General features: G+C 36.5%; 3 protein-coding genes across 3 annotated transcripts; 1 reads left to right on the forward strand and 2 right to left on the reverse strand.

Moving 5' to 3' along the window:
- The first annotated feature begins 324 nt into the window (after positions 1 to 324).
- On the forward strand, positions 325 to 4,509 carry LOC111445375 (probable pectate lyase 12). Its single transcript, XM_023083715.1, has 4 exons — positions 325 to 1,009; positions 1,193 to 2,099; positions 2,662 to 2,867; positions 4,197 to 4,509. The coding sequence occupies exons 1-4, from the start codon at positions 867 to 869 to the stop codon at positions 4,426 to 4,428; spliced, it is 1,488 nt and encodes a 495-aa protein (XP_022939483.1). The 5' UTR covers positions 325 to 866; the 3' UTR covers positions 4,429 to 4,509.
- A 675-nt stretch (positions 4,510 to 5,184) lies between these two features.
- LOC111445374 (protein RNA-directed DNA methylation 3-like) lies at positions 5,185 to 15,490 on the reverse strand. Its single transcript, XM_023083714.1, has 18 exons — positions 15,236 to 15,490; positions 13,311 to 13,567; positions 13,038 to 13,193; positions 12,797 to 12,955; positions 12,614 to 12,697; positions 11,970 to 12,037; positions 11,547 to 11,882; positions 11,390 to 11,441; positions 11,123 to 11,278; positions 10,901 to 11,044; positions 10,721 to 10,823; positions 10,494 to 10,646; positions 10,324 to 10,378; positions 10,168 to 10,220; positions 9,871 to 9,940; positions 8,848 to 8,884; positions 8,687 to 8,747; positions 5,185 to 8,608 (listed from the first exon to the last, which is right to left on the reverse strand). Exons 1-18 carry the CDS (start codon positions 15,408 to 15,410, stop codon positions 5,496 to 5,498), a joined length of 5,232 nt encoding a protein of 1,743 aa, XP_022939482.1. The 5' UTR covers positions 15,411 to 15,490; the 3' UTR covers positions 5,185 to 5,495.
- A 1,484-nt stretch (positions 15,491 to 16,974) lies between these two features.
- LOC111444772 lies at positions 16,975 to 20,192 on the reverse strand. Its single transcript, XM_023082811.1, has 2 exons — positions 19,459 to 20,192; positions 16,975 to 18,175 (listed from the first exon to the last, which is right to left on the reverse strand). The coding sequence occupies exons 1-2, from the start codon at positions 20,166 to 20,168 to the stop codon at positions 17,053 to 17,055; spliced, it is 1,833 nt and encodes a 610-aa protein (XP_022938579.1). The 5' UTR covers positions 20,169 to 20,192; the 3' UTR covers positions 16,975 to 17,052.
- Between the last annotated feature and the right edge of the window lie 3,591 nt (positions 20,193 to 23,783).

Genomic DNA, 23,783 nt, shown 5'->3' on the forward strand with positions numbered 1-23,783 from the left:
AGTAGGGAGAACTTGACAACCGATCATGTCTCCCTCTAGTACATTTTGGGGTATTTTAGCACTGTTAGGTGTAGACATGATTCTAGTGAACGGTCATACACTCCCGTATTGACCCGATATAAAATGGTAAAAGCCTATCTAAAATGAAAAGGATGTAAAATGGGTTTTGGAACGGACATACAACCATAAACTAACACGGGTTGATCTAGGACGAAAATTAAAAATTGAAGTAGCACTGACCACTAAAATGCTCCAAAAACACAACATTTAACACAAAAGGAAAAAGCATAAGATATTAATGAAGAATCAAAATAAAGAACATTAGAACAGAGTGTCTCATTTCAGCTCAGCTCAGCACAGATTTTTTTAATAGAGAGACAGAGAAAGAAGGAAGAAGCCCATCTTCACTCTCCTTGGCTGTGTCTCTGGATTATACGCTTTTAGAATAATGTGTTCATATCCCTAGAACAAATTTGGGTGACCCAAAAACCAGGTAGAAAAATGTCAGCAACAGGCTGCAAAAGGACACACCTAAAGGGCCAAGGAGGAGGAGGAGGAGGAGGAGGAGGAGAGAGAATAGACAGAGGAAGGAGGACAGAGAATCATTTCTCTTTCAATTTCTCCTTCTTCTTCTTCTTCTTCTTCCATCCATTCTACCTGGTTTTTGGGTCACTCTCCCATGTTCTTTCTTTTTGATTTCTCATTTTCCTAAGCTGTTTTGCAGATTCATTCATAGTTAAGTAGATTTGTTCTTGAGAATTTGAGAGAAAGGTACCTGAAAGTGAGTCTGGTTCTTGTTCTTGTTCTTGTTCTTCCTGTTGTTCTTGTTCAGATTAAGCAGTTCCCAACCAAATTTAGAAGCAGATATGTTTGCTACCACTGGCATTCTGTTCTTCATCTGGGTTTTGAGCTCATCTCTGCCTCCTCCTGCCATGGCTACTTTCGCCTTCAATCTCACTGTTCCTCATCTTCTTCCAGATCCTGAAACTGTTGCTTATCAAGTTCAGAGGTAACACATTTGACTCAGTTTTGTTGGTTTTCACCAAGAAATGCCCCAAATGGGGGTTTTCTGCACTTTTGCTCTTGTTGGCATTTTATCGAACACTTGCTGTGCATACTGTATTGCTTAAGCTGCAGGGGACTGTTTCCATGGCCGTCCACATTAATCCATGGATATCTTTGTTTCTTGCAGGGCTGTGAACGATTCCTTTTCCCGGAGGCAAATGCTGTCCGTTAATTCGAAAGATCAATCCAGTTCCTGTCAAACTGGAAACCCTATCGACGATTGTTGGCGCTGCGACTCGAACTGGCAAGCCAATCGCCAACGACTCGCCGATTGCGGCATTGGATTCGGTCGAGACGCCATGGGAGGGAAGGGAGGTCAGATCTATGTTGTTACAGATTCCTCCGATTCCGACCCTGTGAACCCCCGCCCTGGAACTCTCCGCTACGCGGTGGTTCAAGACGAACCTCTCTGGATTGTTTTTGCTGCAGATATGACAATCAAACTCAAATACGAACTCATGATGAACAGTTACAAAACCCTAGACGGCCGCGGCGCCAATGTCCATATCACCGGGGGCGGTTGCGTCACACTTCAATACATCTCGAATGTTATCATCCATAACATTAACATCCACCACTGTATTCCTACCGGCCACACCAACATCCGGTCGTCCCCCACGCACATCGGATACCGAGGAAAGTCCGATGGCGACGGAATCTCGATCTTCAGCTCGCGCAACATTTGGATCGATCATTGCTCACTCTCGTACTGTACCGATGGCTTAATCGACGCCATAATGGGATCTACCGGAATCACGATCTCCAACAACTACTTCTCGCACCACGACGAGGTGATGCTGCTAGGGCACGACGATGGCTACTCGCCGGATTCGGCTATGCAGGTGACGATTGCGTTTAATTTGTTCGGCGAGAAGCTCGTTCAGAGGATGCCCCGGTGCCGGCGAGGATACTTTCATGTCGTTAACAACGACTTCCGATCGTGGGAGATGTACGCCATCGGCGGCAGCGGTGATCCGACTATCAACAGCCAAGGGAACCGGTATATTGCTCCGGGAAATCCCAACGCGAAGGAGGTACGTTAACGTTATTCTCTCTCTGTATCCACTCATTAATACAGTTCGCCGGCGCGTTTTAGGGACGCGCCGATGAAGGAAATTATTGATAGGAAAGGTAGAGGGATTAAGGTAAATATCCTCAATTTCTAAATGATTTTCATTTTTTTTTTTCAATTTATCATTAATTTAATTTTTTAGCCATTAATTATTATTTTTTAACTAAATATTTTTGTATTGCATATGGAGAAGTTTTTAATTGTTTATTTAAAATTATCTTTAGGGTATTTTTTTCAAATTATTTTTTATAATTTAACTTTATAATAGACTTAATTAGAAATTTAAAATTATTTAATGCATAAATAGTAATTTCTTATAAAGTGCGGGGCAGAACTGAAAATATCAAAACTTAAAGGGCATGAGTAAAAAAATTTTTAAAGCGGTGATTTGACGGGACCGTCGTCAACCACAGTCTTGACGTTCCGGACTTCATTAAAAAAATTAACTACAGTTCACACGTGGGAATAATTATTGGCTGTGTGGAAAAGTGCAAGCAATGAAACGGTGCCGTTTTGGGGTGCAGGTGACGAAGCGCGTGGACACAAACGCGGGGGACTGGTCGGAGTGGAACTGGAGGACGGAGGGGGACATAATGGTAAATGGAGCATTTTTTGTGCCGTCCGGGGAAGGACTGAGCAATATGTACGTTAAAGCGTCGAGTGTGGCGCCCAAATCCGCCGCTCTCGTCGATCGCCTGACTCTCAACGCCGGTGTCTTCGGCGGGGCCAGGTACTTTTTCTCATTGTGAAATTACCAAAATACCCTTGCTTTTAAAAAATAAAATTGAGAGAATCTAGGCCCTTGAAAACAGCTCACTTATTTATTTTATTGGAAAAGGAACCCATTGCTTTCCCATTAATGTCATCAATTTTTAAAGAGAATGATATCAAATAATGTTGGTCTCTCTATAATAAAATATAATTCCCATATTTAAAAGAAAATTAGAGAGTGAAATTACCAAATACTTTTAATAATTGGATATAATTTCATAAATTTTTATTTGCATTATTGGATACTAATTCAAAATAGTAAAATTATCAGCTACATTTTAAAAGCTTCTTTAAATAATTTTTGTTTTCTTTCTGGTTTTTGAGTAATATTAATTCAATTGTAAGGGTAGAGTTGTCATTATAGAGATTTAAGTGTGATGTCTCACATTAGTCGGGGAGGAGAACAAAACACCCTTTATAAAGGTTTATAAGGGTGTGAAAACTTTCCCCTAGCCGACGCGTTTTAAAGATTTGAGAGTAAGCCCGAAAAGAAAAACTCAAAAAAGACAATATCGGGTTACATCAATAAAGACAGAAATAAAAAAGGGAAAGTAAAAAATAAATTACCTTTCCAAGTTGTTAGCATAAAAAGGGTAAAAGGGAGAAGAGTAAGTGCATGTGTGTGTATGATGACAGAGAAAAGAAGCAGTTGGGGCAAGTGGGGTTTTTTCATTAAATTAATATATATATATATATATATATATATATATATATATATATTATCTATTAAGTTCTTGCTTTCCAGCCATTTCTTCTAGGGCCCACTCTCTTTGGAAATGGTGGGACCTACATATCAACTTCAATTTTATATTATTTGGAAATGGTGGGACCCTAAAAAGTGGATTAAAAATTGTGGTTTTCTCAATTTTGTTTTTTATTAATTATTATTTTTTGCTACTATTTTATTTACATATATGAGTTTTATAATTACTATTATTATTACTATTCAAATTTAGTTTAAAATTATATTTGAAGCTAATTAAAATAAATTAAAGAAATCTAACAAGTTTTTTTTTTTTTTTTTTTTTTTACTTCTTTTATTGTTACTTTCATTAGTCATTGTGAAATTAGTGAACCAATAGCAATTAGAGAGATTCACATGCTTTGTTGATCGTTTTATTCTCAACCCTCGGAATTTGTAGGATATTAAACTCAAACCGAACTATCTAACTATAATGTCGAGGTTATATTTATTTGTTTGCCCTTTAGACCGAGTTGAATCATACGAGTAGGAATCAATGGTCATTGATGTTTTAACTAAAACATTGTTCCAATTTCAATTGTGTAGGGAGAATAGACAGAGCTACTCGTATCCTGGAGACGAAAGCTCCTCTAGTTCGACTTCGAGTGGCAGCGATGGTGGTGGTGACTATTTCGGGATGATATTCGGTGGTGGCGGGGGGGTGAACAGTGCACCACCACCACCATGTCTTTCAGTTGTTAACATGCTCATGCTAAGTCTGCTTACTGTTTTAGTTCTGTACACGAACAGCTATGATTCTGCTTTATTATCATTGTAGTAATTGGAGAATTTCAGAAGGAAAAAAGATATATAAAACAAAAAAAAGAAAAAAGAAAGATCGATCTTTTCACTTTTCCAACATTGGAGTGCTTAAAAAGAACATACCTGTAAAATATCAACGTTAATGAAACATGGCATACAGCATGTGGAAATGAGGATGATTGATTGTCTCGTCAAAACGAGAGTGAAAGATCGGCTCCACTGTTCTGCAAGTTAGTCTTTTAAGATGCAACTATTTGCAACCAAAAGATTAAAGATTCGAATCTCGAGTTCTACGTATTACTAAACTAAAAAAAACACCAACGAACCATTAAGTAAAACAATAATGCACGAGCACTACCACTCAGAATTTATAAACATGTTGGAAAGAAAAGTAAAACAATAATGCACGAGCACTACCACTCAGAATTTATAAACATGTTGGAAAGAAAAGATCCGCTCTCCACTGTTTTGAGAGTTAGTTATTTAAGATATAACTATTTGTACCTAATCGAGTTAGTTATTCAAGATATCACTATTTGTACCTAAAAGATTAGATGTTCAGCTCTATACGTCAGCGAACCATCAAGTAATCAAGTAGAACAATAATGCACAGGCACTGTCACTCAGAATTTATAAACATGTTGGAAGGGAAAGGGAAAGATCTGCTCTCCACTGTTATCTGAGAGTTAGCCATTCAAGATATAACTATTTGTACCTAAAAGATTAGAGATTCAAATCTCCAGCTCTACACATCAACGAACCATCAAGTGGAACAGTAATGCACGGGCACTGCCACTCAGAATTTATAAACATGTTCGGATGTTCGGAAGGGAAAGACATCCACAAGCCCCATGAGAAAAGTATTTGGATCCTATAACCTCCCTAGTTATAATCAAACATGCTCAAAGACGTGAACTACACAGAATGATAGTTTGTGATTATAATCCATGGCATCGCCTAGAATATTCAAATGTCATAAAGATTTTCACAAGTGCCCTTAAAAAGAAACAGTCTTCTTAACAGTTAAAACACCCTCTTGGTTTGTCTACCTACTAAACTTAAATTGAGATATTACCATATCCATCAGCGACCCCAACCGGATGACGACTTCCCGTCCTCGGCAGAACTGGATTTACTCCAAGCTCCTCCTCCTCCTCCTCCTTGAGGCTGCTCGGTATTCGAGCTGGACGTAGGCTTCTCCCAACCTCCTCCTCCTCCTTGAGGCTGCTCAGTATTCCAACTCGACATTGGCTTCTCCGAACCCCCTCCTCCTCCTTGAGGCTGCTCAGTATTCCAACTCGACATTGGCTTCTCCGAACCCCCTCCTCCTCCTTGAGGCTTCTCGGTATTCCAACTGGATGGAGGCTTCTCCAAACCCCCTCCTCCTTGAGGCTGCTCGGTATTCCAACTCGACGTAGGCTTCTCCCAACCCCCTCCTCCTCCTCCTCCTTGAGGCTTCTCGGTATTCCAACTGGACGTAGGCTTCTCTGAACCCCCTCCTCCTCCTCCTTGAGGCTGCTCGGCATTCCAACTGGACGTCGGCTTCTCCGAACCCCCTTCTTCTCCTCCTTCTTGGGCACCTACATTGGCTTCTTTGTTCCAGGTGGAACTTTGACCCTCACCAGAAGTCTCTGAAAATTTCCAATTATTGTTGCCCTGATTTCCACTTCCCTCATTCCAACCAGAAGCAGGCTTCCCCCAACCTCCATCTTTAGCACTTGCATTCACATCATTCTTTACTGTTTGATTCTCAGTTCCTCCATTCCAACCAGATGCTGGCTTCTGCCAGCCTCCGCCGCCATGAGCATCATCCACCTTTGTTGCTTGGCTCCAGCTGTTCTTCTGACTATCACTCTCTTCAATCTCCTTGCCTGTCGTTGATTTGTTCCACCCAGAATTATGATCCGCACCGGAAGAACCAGACGATTTCCAATTATTTGGCTCATTCCCACTTGTTGGTTCCTTCCAACCTGATCCCTGCTGACCACCAAATTTGTCGCCACCATCATTGCTCGGCTTCCAGCTCTGCGGCTGGTTCTTTTCATCACCTCCTTGGTTCCAAGACCCTGCACCACCGCCACTGCTCCACCTTCCATTATTATTTGAACCACCTTCTTGGTTCCATTTGCCAGAGCCTCTACCTCCAAACCCCCCTCCTCTGTCTGATCCGGACTTCCCCCAGCTACCACCACCACCACCGCTACTCCAACCTCCTCCTCCTCCTCCATTGTCACCATCATTTGAATCACCTTCTTGATTCCATCTTCCACGGCCTCTACCTCCATATCCACCTCTACCGCCCCTCCACCCTCCATTGTCACCATCATGTGAGCCACCTTCTTGGTTCCATCTTCCACGGCCTCTGCCTCTAAATCCACCTCGGTCTGATCCAAATTTCTCCCTGTCACCGTCGTTTGAACCACTTCCACTGCTCCATCTTCCACGACCTCTGCCACCAAATCCACCTCGATCTGATCCAGATCTCTCCCAGTCACTGCTCCCACCACCACCACCACCGCTCCAACCTTTATTGTCACCACCACCACTGCTCCATCCTTTATTGTCACCACCACCACCACTACTCCATCCTTTATTGTCACCTCCACCACCACTACTCCACCCTTTATTGTCACCGCCGCCAGCACCACCACTACTCCACCCTTTATTGTCTTCGCCACCGCCACCACTACTCCACCCTTTATTGTCATCACCACCACCACCACCACTGCTCCACCCTCTATTGTCACCACCACCACCACTACTCCACCCTTTATTGTCACCACCATTTGAACCACCTTCACTATTCCATCTCCCACGGCCTCTGCCTCCAAATCCTCCTCTGCCAAAACCACCTCTATCAGATCTGCCTCTACCACCAAACCGGCCCCTTTCACCCCTTCCTCTGAAACCACCTCTACCTCTATATCCTCCTCTATCACTATTTTCTTCCCTCCAACTTCCATAACCTGAGGTATCATTTGAAACGTCAGTTTGAGCTTCAGCACCACCGGTGGAATGATTAGCATTATATTCATTTCCGGAGTTCCAGTTACTTTTCTCGCCCCAGTTAGAATTGCCACTTCCAGAACTCCAGTTGCTTTTCTTGGCCAAACTAGAATCCTCATTCCCAACATCAGAATTCTTTTTCCAGTTTGAACCCCAGTTACCCGCTAGGTCACTTGAACCAGCTTCCTTGCTGGCCTGACCCCACCCAGATGCAGAATCTCCACCGGAAGTTTTTCCAACATTCCAACCACTGCCTTGATTCTTGAGCTCGCCATCTTTACCACTTTCAACAGATTTCTTATTCCAAGGAGAATTTTCCTCAGAGGCTTTCGTATCATTTGAACTGCGCTGCTTATCCCAACCTCCCACCGATTGATCTCCTCTGGGAGTTGTCAAACTTGAGGAATCAGATTTATCTTTCCCACCCTCATGTTCTGATTCATTAGTGCCCCATTTTGTTCCACCATCAGACCTTGAACTCTGCCATTTGTTACCATTATCACTGGCTTCATTACTCTGTCCCCATCCTTTTTTCCCAATATTTTCATCATGACTACAAAGTTTTGGTTTATTCCAACTGTCGTTTTCTACAGCTCCATCACCAGAAGTAGATTTATTCCAAGCTGAACTGCCACCATTACCCACGTTCTTCGGTTTACCCCAACCACCTGTCTCATCCTGGTTACCCCAGTTTGATGTTTGACTTCCCTTCATTGAAGTGCCTTCATTCCAGCCACTTGGATTCACCTTATTTTCTGCTTCAGGATTGGTACAGTCACCTGCGGATTCCGCTGGAGTCTTATCATCATCAAAATTAGCACTTTGAGTCTTTTTCCACCCCCCAGATTCTGCATCTTTATCTCTGCTCCATGCACTGTGTTCGTTCTTTCCAGATGTTCCATCACCCCAGTTTCCTGTCTGATTATCAGAAGATACCTGCTTTCCTTTGTCCCACTTGTCCCAAGTATGTTCAGTAAGGCCTGCAGAATCTCCACTAGGTACAGCAGTTTTGCCCCAGGCACCAGAGGCATTGCCATCAGAACAAGTTTTGGCAATAGTTTTGCCCCACGAATCGCTCTTTCCCCATCCAGATGCTTGACCATTGTTGGCAGTATCAACACTTGATTTTGCAGCACCCCAGGAAGTGCTTGCATCTGGAGTCGACTTGCTCACCCAAGGAGAATCTTCGTCTATAATTATCATGAACCAGCTTCTTAACAGTTGATATTCATGCATAATAGAGAATCATTTACTAAATCAAATCGTACCTTTTTTAGCATCAAAACTTTCAGAACCAATAGGATTCGTGGAACTGGACCCTGGACCATTCTGCAACCAGAAAAGGGAAGAAAGAATATGCATGGATAATTTTTTGGAACATTAACATTTAACAGCACAAAGAAGAAACAAAGGGAGATGGAAAGCTAACCAAGGTACTGGACTCAGGGAAACTGGGCCAAGGATTTCTGCAGAAAAGTACAATAGCATAAATATTATTGTGAAGGTACATAGAGAAAGAGTAGTGAAATTCATAATTACAGAGGTCCCAATAAACAGCTATTGGATCCTAGATAAGATAAAGCTAAAAATAATCTTTGTAAGGTGTGAAGCAGTTAATGATTTCTAGATTAGATAAAAAAAAAAAAATAGAAGGAATTTATTCAGACATAGAAACAAATGACAATTTCAACATTTTTCCAACCATTGCACATCTTGATGCATGCATGGCCAGAATATATCCATGACTATTTTTCTGACCATAACGTTATAAATTTCTCATGGTCATATCTCAATCACCTAATTTCACTCTCCCTCCTGACCAAAAAATAATCATACACAACACATATCATTGCACTAGAAACTTTCAGCTGATTTATCTAGATTGAAACAAGAAGTTTTTTTTTCTAAATTAAAAATAAAAAATAAAAATGAAGAAGAAGAAGAATAAAGATACAGAAGAAGAGAGAAAAACAATAAACAGGATGTTCATTGAGAGAAAAATGTCGTGAGAATAAAAAGTTCTAAAGAGGGGCTAGTGGGGCAAACCCTCTGAAACAGAACACGACGAAAAGCTCTGTAAAATATTTAAAGCAAAAACATGAAAGGAAAACTTCATAAATCTCCCCACAAGATTGAGTGCATTTCAACAGAAAATACACACTTGCAGATCCATCCACGTGTAAAAGTGACAAACGTTGTCTAACTTTGCCTGATTATAAGTTCATATAGTTAAAAGTAGTAAAGAAAAGCATCAAGGAAACTTTCTTTGAACGGTGATACATTGAAAACCAGGTAGATAATCACATTCTACAAAGTTCAGACTTGATCATGTAAAATAATTAAGTTAGCTTATCCATAAATGTTCTTTTCGTTTCCATTTTCTTCTTAAATTTAACTTGTGGATTGAAAAAAAAAAGTTGAATATCCATGTAATTGGTATCCAAAAACATACCCTTCTGACGAAGGCCCGGTAGAATTCCAGCCATCACCACCTGCAGATGACCCTGTACCGCCCATCCAATCTGAAAAAGAACAAGGGTCAACTAGTAATCATTTAAGAGAGAGAGTGAAAACTTTCAGAGAAAAGAAAATAGCAAAAACAAAATAAAATAACTTGTATGCAAAGAAAATCAATCTGCACTTGGTAAGAAAAATGCATTGAAAATAGATTAATGTAACCTCTCAAACATTCAAGTGAACCCATTCACACAAGAAATTAAGTCGCAAGTTTTCAAACACGAATTCAAACCTTGGGAGCTGCCTTCATTTCCCAGAATATCGAATGGTTTTAGGGGATCCTCACTGTAAAATGATATTTATATTGCATGAGAGAGAGGGAGAGATAGCGGGGGTACAATCTATAATAAACTGCTCGAGAAAACATTGACACTTCTAGTTAAAGTACCTAAGAGACACTGCAGAGCTCTTTCTCTGTACCTCTGAAAGAAAATCTGATCTGACTGTGGAAATTCAATTTAAGAAAATAAATAACAGAGGAAAAATTTTCTAGCCTCCAATCTAACCAGTACTCATAGAATATTCAACAAGGCCAAAATACAATTACGACCAACAGACCTGTAAGAACCTTTTGTTGAGAATCAAGCTTCACTGTAACATCTCTTTTGCGTACAGCTATAACACGGCACAGGTATCCCTTTAAAGGACCAACACGTATTCTCAAGGTCTGACCAATGGAGAACATTCCATCTCCTCTGTCATCACGGTTGTCTGCATCCAAAGAAGGTCATCAAAAATAATATATACAGGTAAAACGCCTATGCATCAGTAATATTGATACATACACTCACGACCAGTTTCCTTCTCTGCCCATGGCTTTTTAGGTGATAGAGGTGACTTGGGAGAAGAGGAGAAATCCTCAAAACCAGAGAAACCCTTGTCATCCTCCTAAATGGAGAAGAAAAATTGTTGGATTGGGCACAAGCTAAACAACTGAACGACAAAATAAAGAGAGTTCACAAGACCTTTCCACTAGGTGCATCATAAGAAATCTTGATTTTCTCACACTTGTTAGATTTGCAGCAGAAATAACCATCGTTTTCCATCTCATTCTCATCATATACAAATACTGTGTGTCGGTATACATGCTTAACAATCCCTTGCTTATCCTGTAGTTCAAAGCAATTGTGTAAGACAGCCTACTTTACAGGGTACATCAACAGGTAAATTGTTCACAAAAAAAAAACCTTCAATGATCCTTCCAAAACTTTGACATTGTCTGAAACAGAGATCATCTTTCCATTGTGATCGGCAGCAGTAAATTTGGCATCCAAAGACCCACCTTTTAACTCTTTCCGTTGCACATTCACCACAACAGATCCATTAGGGCTGTCCTTCAAAATCTAGATAATAGAAATGTAGGTTGGAAAGAGAGTAGAACAAACACAGGTAATAGAAATAAGTGAAGACGCCCGAGGTAAAAAAAATAAATAAACTTTTAGTGACATGTATACCTTGTAGCTATCATCTTTTTCCATTCCTAATATCATCCCGAAATCTTTCCGGCTGCAAGGGACAGCACGGTTACCAATACCATTGCAAAATGACTGAGTTATGAGTCAACAGAAATCTGTTAGTACAATTTTTTAGTAAATATAATGAAGGACTCACCCAAAACAGATAAGATCATGATCTCCAAAGCTGCTCGTGGAACAAGACCCCGATGAGCCCTCTCCTTTTCCACCCCCTTTTTCAGTCCTAATAATCTTCTTTTTCTTCTTTTCACCATAAAGTTGAGAAAGCCACTCCAGATCATGAGATTCATTGCTCTCAGGAGGCTTGAACTTTAAGAGCTCATCTTCAGATGGCATCACCCCCCAGCAGTTTAATGAATCTAAAGAAATTTTTTTATATAGATATCCATCCTTGAGCATCATCCCATCAAGAAACTCAAAAAGCTTTCCAGTTTCACGGTCACGCCTAAATTGCATAAGTGGTCGAAATTCGCTGCAAAAAGCAAAGAAAAAATCCTCAATGTCAATGTACCCATAAAGGGGAAAAAATTAATAAAAGCAACAAACTATTTCTTATTACTCAAGTTCGCTAGAGTTGATCAATCGTGGTGCGGGATTGGAAGTTTTCTTAGCAGCTGATCCTCCACCCTATAATGAGAAGAGATTATTTCAGGTGGAATATGTACTCAGTAGCATTTTTCTCTTTAAACATAAACGCATCAAGTATATATATATAGAAGAAACTAGAGAGAGACTTTCATATCACAAACTGTCATTAACAAATTTTACAATTGAATGCTCCATCAGAAAATATATAACCAAATTCTTTCATGCAGAAAAACATGTGAAATGAGAGAAGGTTTTCCAATCCACTACATGATGTCATTAAACTACGTTCAATTTCTCCCAAAGCAGATACAACTTTTCATTCCAATCTAATAGTAATATTCTTGGATTTGACCAAGGACACGTCCAATACACCATTTTGGATCTTATAGTGAATAACCAAAGTTTTGTTTTGAAAAGAACCCAAACTTTTGCGGTGTACTAATAGTGAATAACCAAAGTATTATCTGAAATATCTAGATGGAAAAGGCCAGGTAAAGCCTGTAAGGGAATAATATAATGGTTGCCAGTAATGTAGTATCATATAGTAGTTGCAACAAGCAGAACAACACTACAACCATTCAAGGTAGAGTTCGAAAGGTAAGCAAGACTTCATACAAATTTTTCAGCCATTGCTTGGAGATCAATCCTTGGAACCAGTTTCACTGTCGCTCTCTTGCGTGCATTGTTGACCGCAACAATCTACAGAAAACATTAAATATTAACTTTTTTTTAAAAAAAAGGGAAAGTAGTGATTAAAAATGCTAAAACCCAATCTGTCCACGAGTTTGCACACTCTACCTGAGCAAGGTCTCCCTTGTATTTTCCATTTTTTACACGAGCCATGGTACCCACAGCAACTTCACTGACTCTACTTCGAACAGTAAGTAACTGAGAGATGTCGTTTTCTGGAACAGAAGCTACACGGGTAGAATATATTCCACTTATGCCTTTACATGCCTGGATCCATAGTTGCCCATCAAGTGATATACTTACTACTAACTACTGAAATTATGTTAGCAGTACCAGAAAATCTAGTTACCTCAATCAAATCATACTGCCTAGGAGCTTCAATGTAAATAAAACCTTTTACATGCTCCACACAAAATGCAGCTTTTATCTGTAGCTTGGTACCAAATGAGTTCAAATCAACAAATTTCTGCATAAGACAAAAAACTGATTGCCGCTCACGCCCAACCTACAAATAAAATTTCCAGACCGTAAGAACTAATAAATGGAGTTAGAAAAAATGAAAATGAATATTGGATACTCAGTTCTTGTCTGAAGCATTTGTTTCATTGATTTAAAACCATACCATGCATTTAACCTTCCACAGAGAGATAGTATCCCTGGCAGATTGCAGGGGAGGGTTTCTTCCAGTTGAATTTTTGTTCTCATAATTTTCTTCTGCAAATGCACCGTATCCAGGACCTTGATTGTAGTGTTCCTCCATCATTCTATCAAATTCTTCTTCATTCATTTCTTCTTCTTTTGGGAAGAATGGAATATTTTGAGCTTTTGCATCATCATTCTTAAAAGCCGGTATTGTCTCAAAATCTTCCTCCATGAAACCTATTTTTGTGAAATAAGAGGGTTGAGTAAAAAGAAAAGAATAAGCTTTTGTGAGGCTTGTTCTCTTAAAGAGGTAACACATACACCCCAATTTGGATAGAAAAATATTGATTGTTTTTTTGTTAACCACGGGCAAAAAGAAAATAGATAAAATAGCAGACCTTTTTCTCACAGAATTTCTTTATTTACATGAAACACTAAGGGGATCCAGCCAACGAATCAAGAGAGCTCAATTACCCATGATAGAATGGTAAGCAGGTTGGGACTCATTGATTTTTTTAGAACCAAAAATGGCACCAAACCAAACCCATCATTAAAGGAAAAAACCAAAGAAGAAACCAGTTTTTTGAAACCTAAATTGACTGTCAGAACAGAACCAACAAAATAGATCACCAAACCAAAACAATACCTCACCGAACAAACAAACAAAAAAAAATCCAGATTGCACAAATAATTCTCAGTGGGTTTACTTATAGGCTTAAACCTCTATTCTTACAGCTTGTTTGCAGCGATTATTTATTAACATCATTCATTTCTTTGAAATTCCACAACAGTAATACCAATAAGAAGAGAGAATATGACAGAGGTTCTCAAAGAAAATTGCACCAAAACTAAAAATTATTAAGATAAAAATCAATGCAATTTTTAGCCAAAAAAGTAATTCCATCTTAGAACTTAACTTTCCGGTTACAAGGCCTTACTTTCAACTTCGAGTATGATTCTATACAACTTCAAACAAACACACCAAATATTTTTTTAAAAAGAATACAAGATTCTTCTTAAAATGAAGGACCTCAAATATAAAAGGACTGATTGAGTGCAAAAAAGCCAAAAATGAACACTCCGTAGCAATAATTATTATTCTCAAGTTAAGAGTTTCAAAGACTGAAATGTCTTTCTTTAAAAGTAGATTTGTGAAATTGATTGCTAATAATAAAATTCAACTGATGGCTAAAGTTCATACGGCCTCTTGGAGGACTCTCTCCAAACTTGTGATAGCAACTCATTTTCTGAAATTTTTTCTTTACTGTTACTTCTTAGTTTCAGCTTGATTAGTTCTGGCTTAGAAAGTTTGGTTGACGTGCTTCTCCATTAGTTTCTAGTTTGTTACTTTTCAAATATTTTGTCTATTGCAGTGATACGAGAGGAATATATTACGGCCATTGCTGACTTTGAATTCCAAAATCAGTTCATTCATCAATTACCAAATTTGAAGCATCTAAAGCCAAAACGAAAGAGCCACAACGGATACAATCCAGCGACTTCGATCAATCTCGCTAACAGCAGCGGATACTATTCCGCGCAAGCCTCTCCACATGTTCAGCAAATATGTCAAAAGTATCACCAACCTAGAGAATGAGACACACGTCTCTCAAATCAAACTATTTGGGTAAAAATTTTAATTCAGCGAGCTTTCTCAAAGTAGGAAAAGGGTCTTAGGCGGTGGATCATCTAGGATGAATGAACAAACAGTCCTAAACTACGATCATTTTCACCAATTACTTCTATCTAACAGTTTCAACAAAAATAACACCAAAATCTCAAGAACAAACACAATGTAGAAAAACAGTACACAACAACAATCTCCTAACAGTACATCGAACCCCCAAAAGCGACGAAAACAACGACGACGATATTTTTTTAAAAAGAGAGAGAGAGAGAATCTACCATCAAAAAAATCACTGTCATCGCTTTCGCCACCGAAATCAGGAGTGACATCCTCAAAGAACTGGAGAACGCTCCGGTCCCTCCTCTTGCGGGCTGCGGAGGAATTATTATCATCGCGAAGCTTCCGTTTACCGGGAGAGGCATCTTTGGCGATCCCCTTGCCCTTGGACGCCATGGCTAGGGCGTAGAAGGGAAGGTCTGAAATTGGAGCAAGGAAATGTGAAGAACCAGAGAGAACATGCCAGATTGAGAGAGAAAATGGAGTGCGCTCTTCGGGCGTTGAGAGTGTATCAATCTGCTCTCAGCAGAATTCCCTCGCTTTTCCACGGTACGATGCGTTTCGCTCTTTTTCCCTTTTCTTTTTTTTTTTTAATCTGTTTTCTCTAAATTATATTTGGAAATTTGAATTTAGTAATTCATTTTTTTAATTGCAATCATTAATAATTTTATTACCATTATTATTATTATTACCATTCTTGCTTTTATATATATCACTTATTTTATTTTCTAACAAATTCAAGTAGTCTATCACAGTTTTATAATCGAAGTTAAACTCTGTAAAAATTTTTAGCTCAAATAATAATCGAATAACCTTATGTAAACTCTGTAAAAAAATTTAGCTCAAATAATTGGGTTAAATAATAAATCCAAACTAAGAATATACATGTTCGGATTGGATTGGGTTGAGAGATTTTTTTTTATCCAGAATCCAACTGAAAACTTTTCCCAACCCAATCCTTTAGATTGGGTTCGAGTTGGGTTATCAAGTTTTATTTATCCACAATTTATAATTATTAGAATACAATCTTAAATAAAAATATATTAAAAATTTTCAAACAAACACAAATCAATCCATAATTATTTAAAAAAATAAATAAATAATTGTTCGTAAAATATATTTAATAAAATGAACAATATAATAAAAAGAAATTAAAAATAATAAAATATATAATTTATTGAACATTCAACCTTATAAACATTTTTCAAAATAACTTAAATATATATAAATCATAATTAATAACCTTATCTTAAACCATATTCTTAAAATAAATAATTGTTTGTATTATATAATAAACTATATATTTAATAAATAAATAAAATAATATAAAAGAAATTAAACAAAATATATTTTTATTTGGATCGAGTAACTCGAAAGTTCTGTCTCACAAACCTGAAACCGAAACGATTCGTTTGAGTTTAGAAAAATGAATCCAATCCTATCCGAAATGCTAATCAAACCCAACCCAAACCTTATAGTTCGGGTTGGGTTGGTCTGGGTTGTCGGGTTGAATGTACACCCCTAATCCAAACCAACCATCAAATTTGTTTGTTTTCAAATACCTCAATCATCAACATTTGGAATGATAGTTGACGTCTTTTACCATTAATGGTGGTTAGATGGACTTTCAAACATGACTTAAAATGTGTTAATATAAGCATATATTTTCAACACACGAGGTAAGAGTAGAGATGTTCACTTAACTTGGAAGACGTACTTCGACTGGGCACGAGGATTTCCCGTTTAAACGATAATAGGGGAAGGAATGGGAAGAGAGCTCTCTCCGTTAAATAAATGGGGTCGGGGACCGGGATCAATTGTTTAGATATCCTAAACTCAGCTACATCTTAAAGAGGTTGTGTCGTTATAATTCCACACGAACCTGAACCCAATTCTTACCGAAATAAATAGAGAATTAAAAAAAAAAAAGTTTATATTAGAAAAAGATGGAAAGGATTAATTAATAGTAAACAACATTAATTACAGCTTAATTAATACACTTAAAAAAGACGGACAGAAGCCAAAATTAAACCATATTTTACTTATTTTCTTCCTTATTTCTCTCATCCTTCGCAATGACGCCGTTTTGTTCTTCTTCTTCATCCGCTTCTTTAAACCTCCTATAAATATCAGTCTTGTAAAACCCTCTGGTTCTGAGAACCAAAAGGAACGAAAACAAAGCCCCAATCAAAGTAACTCCGGTGATTATAATGAACGACAGTTTGAAGCAATCGACTCCGACGCAGTTCAGCTCTTCTCCGGCTATCCTCTTCTCTCCGGCCGCCGCCAGCTGCCGGTTCGCCTCCGTGTCGTACAAATGACCGGCGACTCGAACGTTGAGGAAATACAACCCGATCGGACTCGCGACGGATCCGAAATTGTAGAGCGTGGAGTAGTATTTGAGGCCGAAGACCTCGGAAATTATGGCGAATAGAATCGGCCATTGGGCGCCGTAGCAGAATCCGATGACGATTGAGGCGATGTAGAGGCCGCCGGGGGGATTGAAGGCGATGAGGAGGTGGCCGGCGCAAGAGAGGAGGAGGATTAGCGTCAGAATTAGGGTTCGAGGAAATTTGTATTTGGTGAGGAAAAATTCAGAGGTGAAACCCGAAACCACGCGCCCTAAGTAATTCCATATGCTCACTAACGATACGAATGTGCTAATGCTCTGTTTAGGGTACCGAAGAGAGGCGCCGATTTGGCCGAGGTTGTCGATAGCGGTGAGAGTGCCGCCAACGCCACACGCGGTGGAGAGAAACAGGAGGAGCATGTCGACGCTAAAGAGAGCTTGTAGAATCGTGAAATCTTCCCCTCTCTGCGGCGGATTCAGGGCGGTTTTCCAGCACGACGGCGTTGGTAGATCTGGTTTTTCGGCGGATTTCAGGCGAGATGCTTCTTCGTTTGCATAGGATTCGAGTTCGATCGGTAACTGCGGCGGTTTTTCGGTGACGATGGTGAATGGCGGAGGATTTTGAAATTCAGATAACTTTCTGCGCCAAAATTTATAGTCCTCGGCGATGACGACGAAGACAGGGAAGAAGAGGAGGAGGACGACCACGGCGGCGCTGAAACTGTACTCGATGTGGGAGAATTTGAATTTTTGCTGAAGGATTATCATCACGGTAAGAAACCCGGCAAGCCCAAGAGAAATATACAGAAACCTATCAATTATCAAATGAAAATAAATTCAAATTAGTCAATTTTTTTTTCAGATAATAATAATATAAATACGACTAAATTAGTAATAATTACATGGGTTTTATCTAATATTTTCTTTTTTCAAAAGTGTTTAAATTTTATTTTTATTTTTTTTCCTACTTAATTTGATGTATTTTTTAATATGTATTTATAAAAGATTAATTATGTATATATTTTGAAACTTACCCCACTAAAACTCAATTATGTATTTAATTTTCATTTATATATTTGAATAATATAATAAAATAAACAAAAATTTAATGGTCAAGACACCATTAATTAGAGGTGGGGACTTTTATTTACTATTTTATTTTAATTAAAAATATTTGGGTATCTATGATAAAATATTAATTAATATCTTATTCACTTTGAGTATAGTAATTAATTACCTAAATTATTAAAATTTCAAAATTTATCTCTAAAAAAATCATATTTGAGATTTTATTTGAAAAAAAAGAGCATTAATATTCCATCCACGTTTTTTTGAAGAAAAAAAATTGTGAGATTCCACTCGATTATTTTGAGCTAAACATTATATGTAGGGATATGGAAACTATTACCTGGTGGACGGGTTTTAAAATCCTCGAGCGGAAGTCGAGAAGATAATACTCAAGAAAGTCTAAAAAGAAAAACTCGATTATTTTGAGATAAACATTATTTGTAGGGATATGGAAACTATTCCCTGGTGGATGGGTTTTAAAATCTTTGAGCGAAAGTCTAGAGAAGACCATACTCGAGAAAGTATGAGAAGAAAAGTTAAAAAAAAAAAAAAAAGACAATATCCACGAGAAAGGACAATACCCGAAAGAAAAAATCTAAAAAAAACATTAAAAAAAGACAATATCCATAAAAGGTCTAAAAAAAACCTTAAAAAAAACAATATCCACTCAGGAGGACAATACCATAAAAAGTTTGAAAGGAAAAAGTCTAAAAAGAACAATATGGACTGCTACAAAATCTATACTAATCTATTGTTAACCTATGATATTTATTATATGATTAGCGTATTTTTTAATAAATTTTAAATTAAATAATTTAAATTTATTTATTTTATCAAAATTAATCAAATAATAATAATAATTTACATGCAATAAAATCAATTTATAATTAACAAACATTTTTTAGAAAATGAAAAAAAAAATGAAGTTCTATTGAAAATTTATAAATTAAAATGAAATATTTATTTAAAAGTAAAAAAAAAAAAAAAAAAGTATTTATTAAAAGGGATGAGGAAATCGAGTGTAACCTGTAAAAAACTCTGAGCTCATTAGAGTGGTGATCGACCTTCACAATCCGAATGGTTCTCAAAAACGCGACAGAAATCACCGCCGGCAGCCAAGCGATGAGAAGAATCAACGATTTAGAATCATCGCCATAAATCGCGTGATAAAACTGCGTCAAAATCGCGCCGCTCAATCCCACATACCCTTTCAAAATCCCCAAAACCACGCCTCTCCTCGCCGGGTAATTCTTCACGCAAGTCACCAACGCGCCGGTGTTCGCAAACGCCGTCGAATTCGCCCCTAGGCAAATGTAAAGACACATCAGCCATACAGCCGGCGCCGCCACTTTTTCCGTCACCGACAGCCAAATCATAAAATATCCGACGAAGTTCATCGCCGCACCTATCGCCAGAACCACCCACGGCGGCGTGATTTCCGCGATTAAGCCGGAAATTACTCCGACGTTCGTGCCTAGATCTTTGAAGAAACTGATTAGGTTTAGAGTGCTTTGATCATAGCCGAGGACGGATTTTATGGCGCCGGAGTATAGGCCGAACATGTACGGAGTTCCGGCGGTGGACATGATTAGGAATGAAGCGAACACCATGAACCAAGGCCCGGTGACCACGTGGATGAAGAAGGAGGCGGTTATTGTTGTCAAGGAACGACGCCGTTTTTCGTTTGACGATCCTCCTCCCCCTCCTCCGCCGCCGCCGGCTCCGATGACCTCCATTTTTATGGCCGTTCTAATTTTTCTTTTCGCTCACTATGCGAACTTGTCTATGGAGTGTTATTATGGGTTTATATAGAAATTGATTTCTTTTAATTTTATTTATTAAATAATAAAAAATTCAAAAATAAATTTTTATATATATTTTTAATTTAAAATTTTATCTTTATTATATACGTAAAACTTTAATATAACTTTATAATTTTTTTTTAAACACAAATTTATATTAAACTCAAACCCTCTAATTTTATATAAATTGAAATAATGCTTGAATATTTGACTTTATATAATTAATTAATTTGTAAAAAAATGTACAAAATATTGCTAAATTTGCGAACGAGAATTATAGTCTACTAAAATATGTCATGGATAAAGACGCACATTATCATTTCAAAGGCTAAAAGTTAAATCCTATGCCGACACGTAATTACTCAAAAAAATTATATTTTTTTTCAGTAGACATATTCATTTAGTTATTCGAAATTATTATTTTCTTGTAACAAAATAAAAGTCAAATTTTAAATTTACGATATTTTAACACAAAATATATAATATTAACTAATCGAGTTATAATTAAAAAGAAGTGTTTCTAAATTATTATTTGAAAATATTATTAAGTTTTAATTAACTTACTAATGTCGACTTTAATTAGTAAAAAAAACAATAAATCTTCCTAAATGGTTAAAATATATATATTCAATTCAAAATTAAAAAATTAAAAATATATATTTTGAATTCGGCTTGACATTTTATTATCTTCGAACTCGAACCCCAATATTCAATCGAATTGAAACGTCCGGGATCATACGAGAAAATTATGAATTAATAACGAAATTAAATATAACTATTTATTTTTCATTATATAATAAGTGCAGTGATATAAATTAATTTTTAAAATCAAAACACTGTTAAAAGAAAAAAGGAAATAAAGAAATAAACCATATTATTTTCCACGTATGACTTGGGATTTTCATTTTATTTTATTAGTCTTTTTTTTTTTTTGAAATACTTTATATTAATATTTTTTAAGGATATAATAGCTCAAATTATGAGATATTTTGTTAAGATGATATTGACATGGTTGAAATTTTGAATATGAAAATTGGAGATATTATTTTTATATTGGGACATGGTGGATAATAATTAGACAAAAAAAAAAAATTTATAATGCAAGGGGCCACTTAATTAATAATATATTAATTTTATTGGGACTTTTATTTATTTTTTAAATATTGCAAAAAAAAAATAACAGCTCGTTAGATTCGAACTCACCACATTAAAGAGTTAGATAAGTTAGACAAAAAAAAAAAAAAAAGTTTAATTGATTTTTCAAATATTCCAAATTAAAGTTGACGGTTTGTTCAAATATTTCAAAATTAAAGGATTATATATATATATTTAATAATTACAAAAACGAAAATAATTAACGAGTTACTTGTAAAAATAATTAAAAATAAATATTTAGTCTCGGCTCTATTGGAAATTCCGTCTGCCCATACAGTATTCCAACTGGGTAGTTTCTACTGCTTATCTAGGGTTGAGCCCTGGAATTTGACGGCGGATTTAAAAAGCCACCTACAGATAACTTACGCCCAGTTATTCTAAATAACGCTTGCTTACTCCCCATATATCGTCATTGCTTTTTCTCCAGGAAAAGAAGTTTATGACCCGTAGGCCTTCTACCTCTACGCGGCATTGCTCCGTCAAACTTTCGCCCTTTGCGGAAAATTTCCAACTGCTGTCTCCCATAGGAATCTGGGTCATGTCTCAGTCAAACTTTCGCCCTTTGCGGAAAATTTCCAACTGCTGTCTCCCATAGGAATCTGGGTCATGTCTCAGTCGCAGTGTGCTGATCATCCCCTCGGACCAACAACTGACCATTCGATACTTTTTTTTAAATTAAGCTTATAAACACTAATTCAATAAATTTTAGAAATTAAAAACTTAATTTTAGTTTTGAAATATGACATGATTTTTTTAAGATATATGGGAAAATTGGATTAAAAAAATAAATATAATTTAAAAAATAAAGTAAAAAATAATTATAAAATTGAATTGCAAGCTCCAATGCGTTAAAAATTGTGAGCTCTGTGTTTAAGTTAATATTTTATGGACAGCTCTGGACATAGATTTTCTCGCTGTTTCTTCCCACTTTTGCTAGTAAACCAAAAGTCAATAAATAAAGACAAAATTTTATTGGAGGGAGGTGGTTGTAATTAATTACTTAATTACTTAATTAATTACTTTGATTAGTGAATCAAGGAACATAATCTTATTTCATATAGAACTTGGGATTTTGATTTAGAGATGCTGCACATGGACAAATGAATGATTATATATATATATATATATATATTTTAAATATAATTGATTTTTAGTATAAAATAAAAAAAGGCTATTAATTTGTACTTATTTATTACATATATGCCATTAGTTGACCATGTAAATTGATTTATACTTTTTTTTAAAATTGTATCCAATTAATATTATGTAAAAATCATATAATTTTGTATTTTTTATAAATTTATTATTATATGGAATGATAATTCAATATCGATTTTAATGGTATGAAAAATAGCGTTTATATGTGTAAAATTAAATATAAAATAAAATTTAGACGAGATATATATGGTTGAAAGTGATTTTAATTACAAAAGTGCCATTGTAGTGAAAAACACGGGACCTATTAAAAAAAATGCTTCTTAATCTATAAAATATCAAAAAGGCATTTTTCATCCCAAATTAAGTTGTACAAGTTAACCCTCCCGATCTCTTGCGTCAATGAAGTTTTCAAATTCAAAGATTCTTATGGTTTTATTTGATATAAAGTTTAAATCATCGTCATGGGTACGTGACAGTTTTAGTTCTATCCTTTAAAAAAATTCAAGTATGTCGACAAACCATCATTTTTTTTATTTAACATGGGCGTTTCCAACCAAAATTTAATACTACTTTATTAAGATTATTAAAATTAGAACGATAATACAATTACTAAACAAACCCTGTAATCCTCCTCCTTCGATGACGATTCAATTTTTTATTTTTTTAATTTTTGGAGTTTATACTTAGTTTCCTCGAGAACAAAAAAAAAAAACGACTTAATTTTCAACGACCGAAAATAAAAAATAAAATGATTATAAAAGAGGAAATTAATTGTTTATTGGGATTGATTCCCTCATAGGTTGAAATTGAGGCATGTGAGTCAAGATAAGAGTCAATGTTTATCACAAAGAAGATGGGGTTTTCTCAATTGTCAATCCAAAACGTTTGACCAAATGGGAATAAGGAATCAGCATCACTCTTTCAAGTAATATCAACCAATTTTCTTTTCGTCCAAATAAGATAATGGTCTTGAAATAATGAATTTATTGATTCAAGGAAATGATGGTTGTCTGTTGTCCCTAAGAAAACAACAAATTAAAGTCAACGTAAGGGTAGTAAAGTAATTCAACACATTGATTCAGAACCCTAAAATATGAGGCTGGAGAGAGTAGAGTGAGGATATCTCCCCCTAAGAACATCACATATTTCTAATATCTAAAATTTTTGTTACTATGTGTTTTCATAAGCCATGGAGATTTGGATGTCATCAAAGCCAAAAAAAAAAAAAAAAAAAAA

This window comes from Cucurbita moschata, unplaced genomic scaffold (genome assembly GCF_002738365.1).
Source record: "Cucurbita moschata cultivar Rifu unplaced genomic scaffold, Cmos_1.0 Cmo_Scf00007, whole genome shotgun sequence".
In the NCBI taxonomy this organism is placed as follows: domain Eukaryota; kingdom Viridiplantae; phylum Streptophyta; class Magnoliopsida; order Cucurbitales; family Cucurbitaceae; genus Cucurbita; species Cucurbita moschata.

Bases quoted from the DNA above. Each gene is read 5' to 3' on its own strand.
- LOC111444772 (XM_023082811.1), bottom strand. From the start codon at position 20,168: ATGGAGGTCATCGGAGCCGGCGGCGGCGGAGGAGGGGGAGGAGGATCG. The intron at 18,176-19,458 runs GTTACACTCGAT...GATAATTGATAG, and splicing joins GAGCTCAGAGTTTTTTACAG to GTTTCTGTATATTTCTCTTG.
- LOC111445374 (XM_023083714.1), bottom strand. From the start codon at position 15,410: ATGGCGTCCAAGGGCAAGGGGATCGCCAAAGATGCCTCTCCCGGTAAA. The intron at 13,194-13,310 runs GTATGGTTTTAA...TTTTATTTGTAG, and splicing joins TGTGGAAGGTTAAATGCATG to GTTGGGCGTGAGCGGCAATC. The intron at 8,609-8,686 runs GTACGATTTGAT...TGATAATTATAG, and splicing joins AAGTTTTGATGCTAAAAAAG to ACGAAGATTCTCCTTGGGTG.
- LOC111445375 (XM_023083715.1), top strand. From the start codon at position 867: ATGTTTGCTACCACTGGCATTCTGTTCTTCATCTGGGTTTTGAGCTCA. The intron at 1,010-1,192 runs GTAACACATTTG...TGTTTCTTGCAG, and splicing joins GTTGCTTATCAAGTTCAGAG to GGCTGTGAACGATTCCTTTT. The intron at 2,868-4,196 runs GTACTTTTTCTC...TCAATTGTGTAG, and splicing joins GGTGTCTTCGGCGGGGCCAG to GGAGAATAGACAGAGCTACT.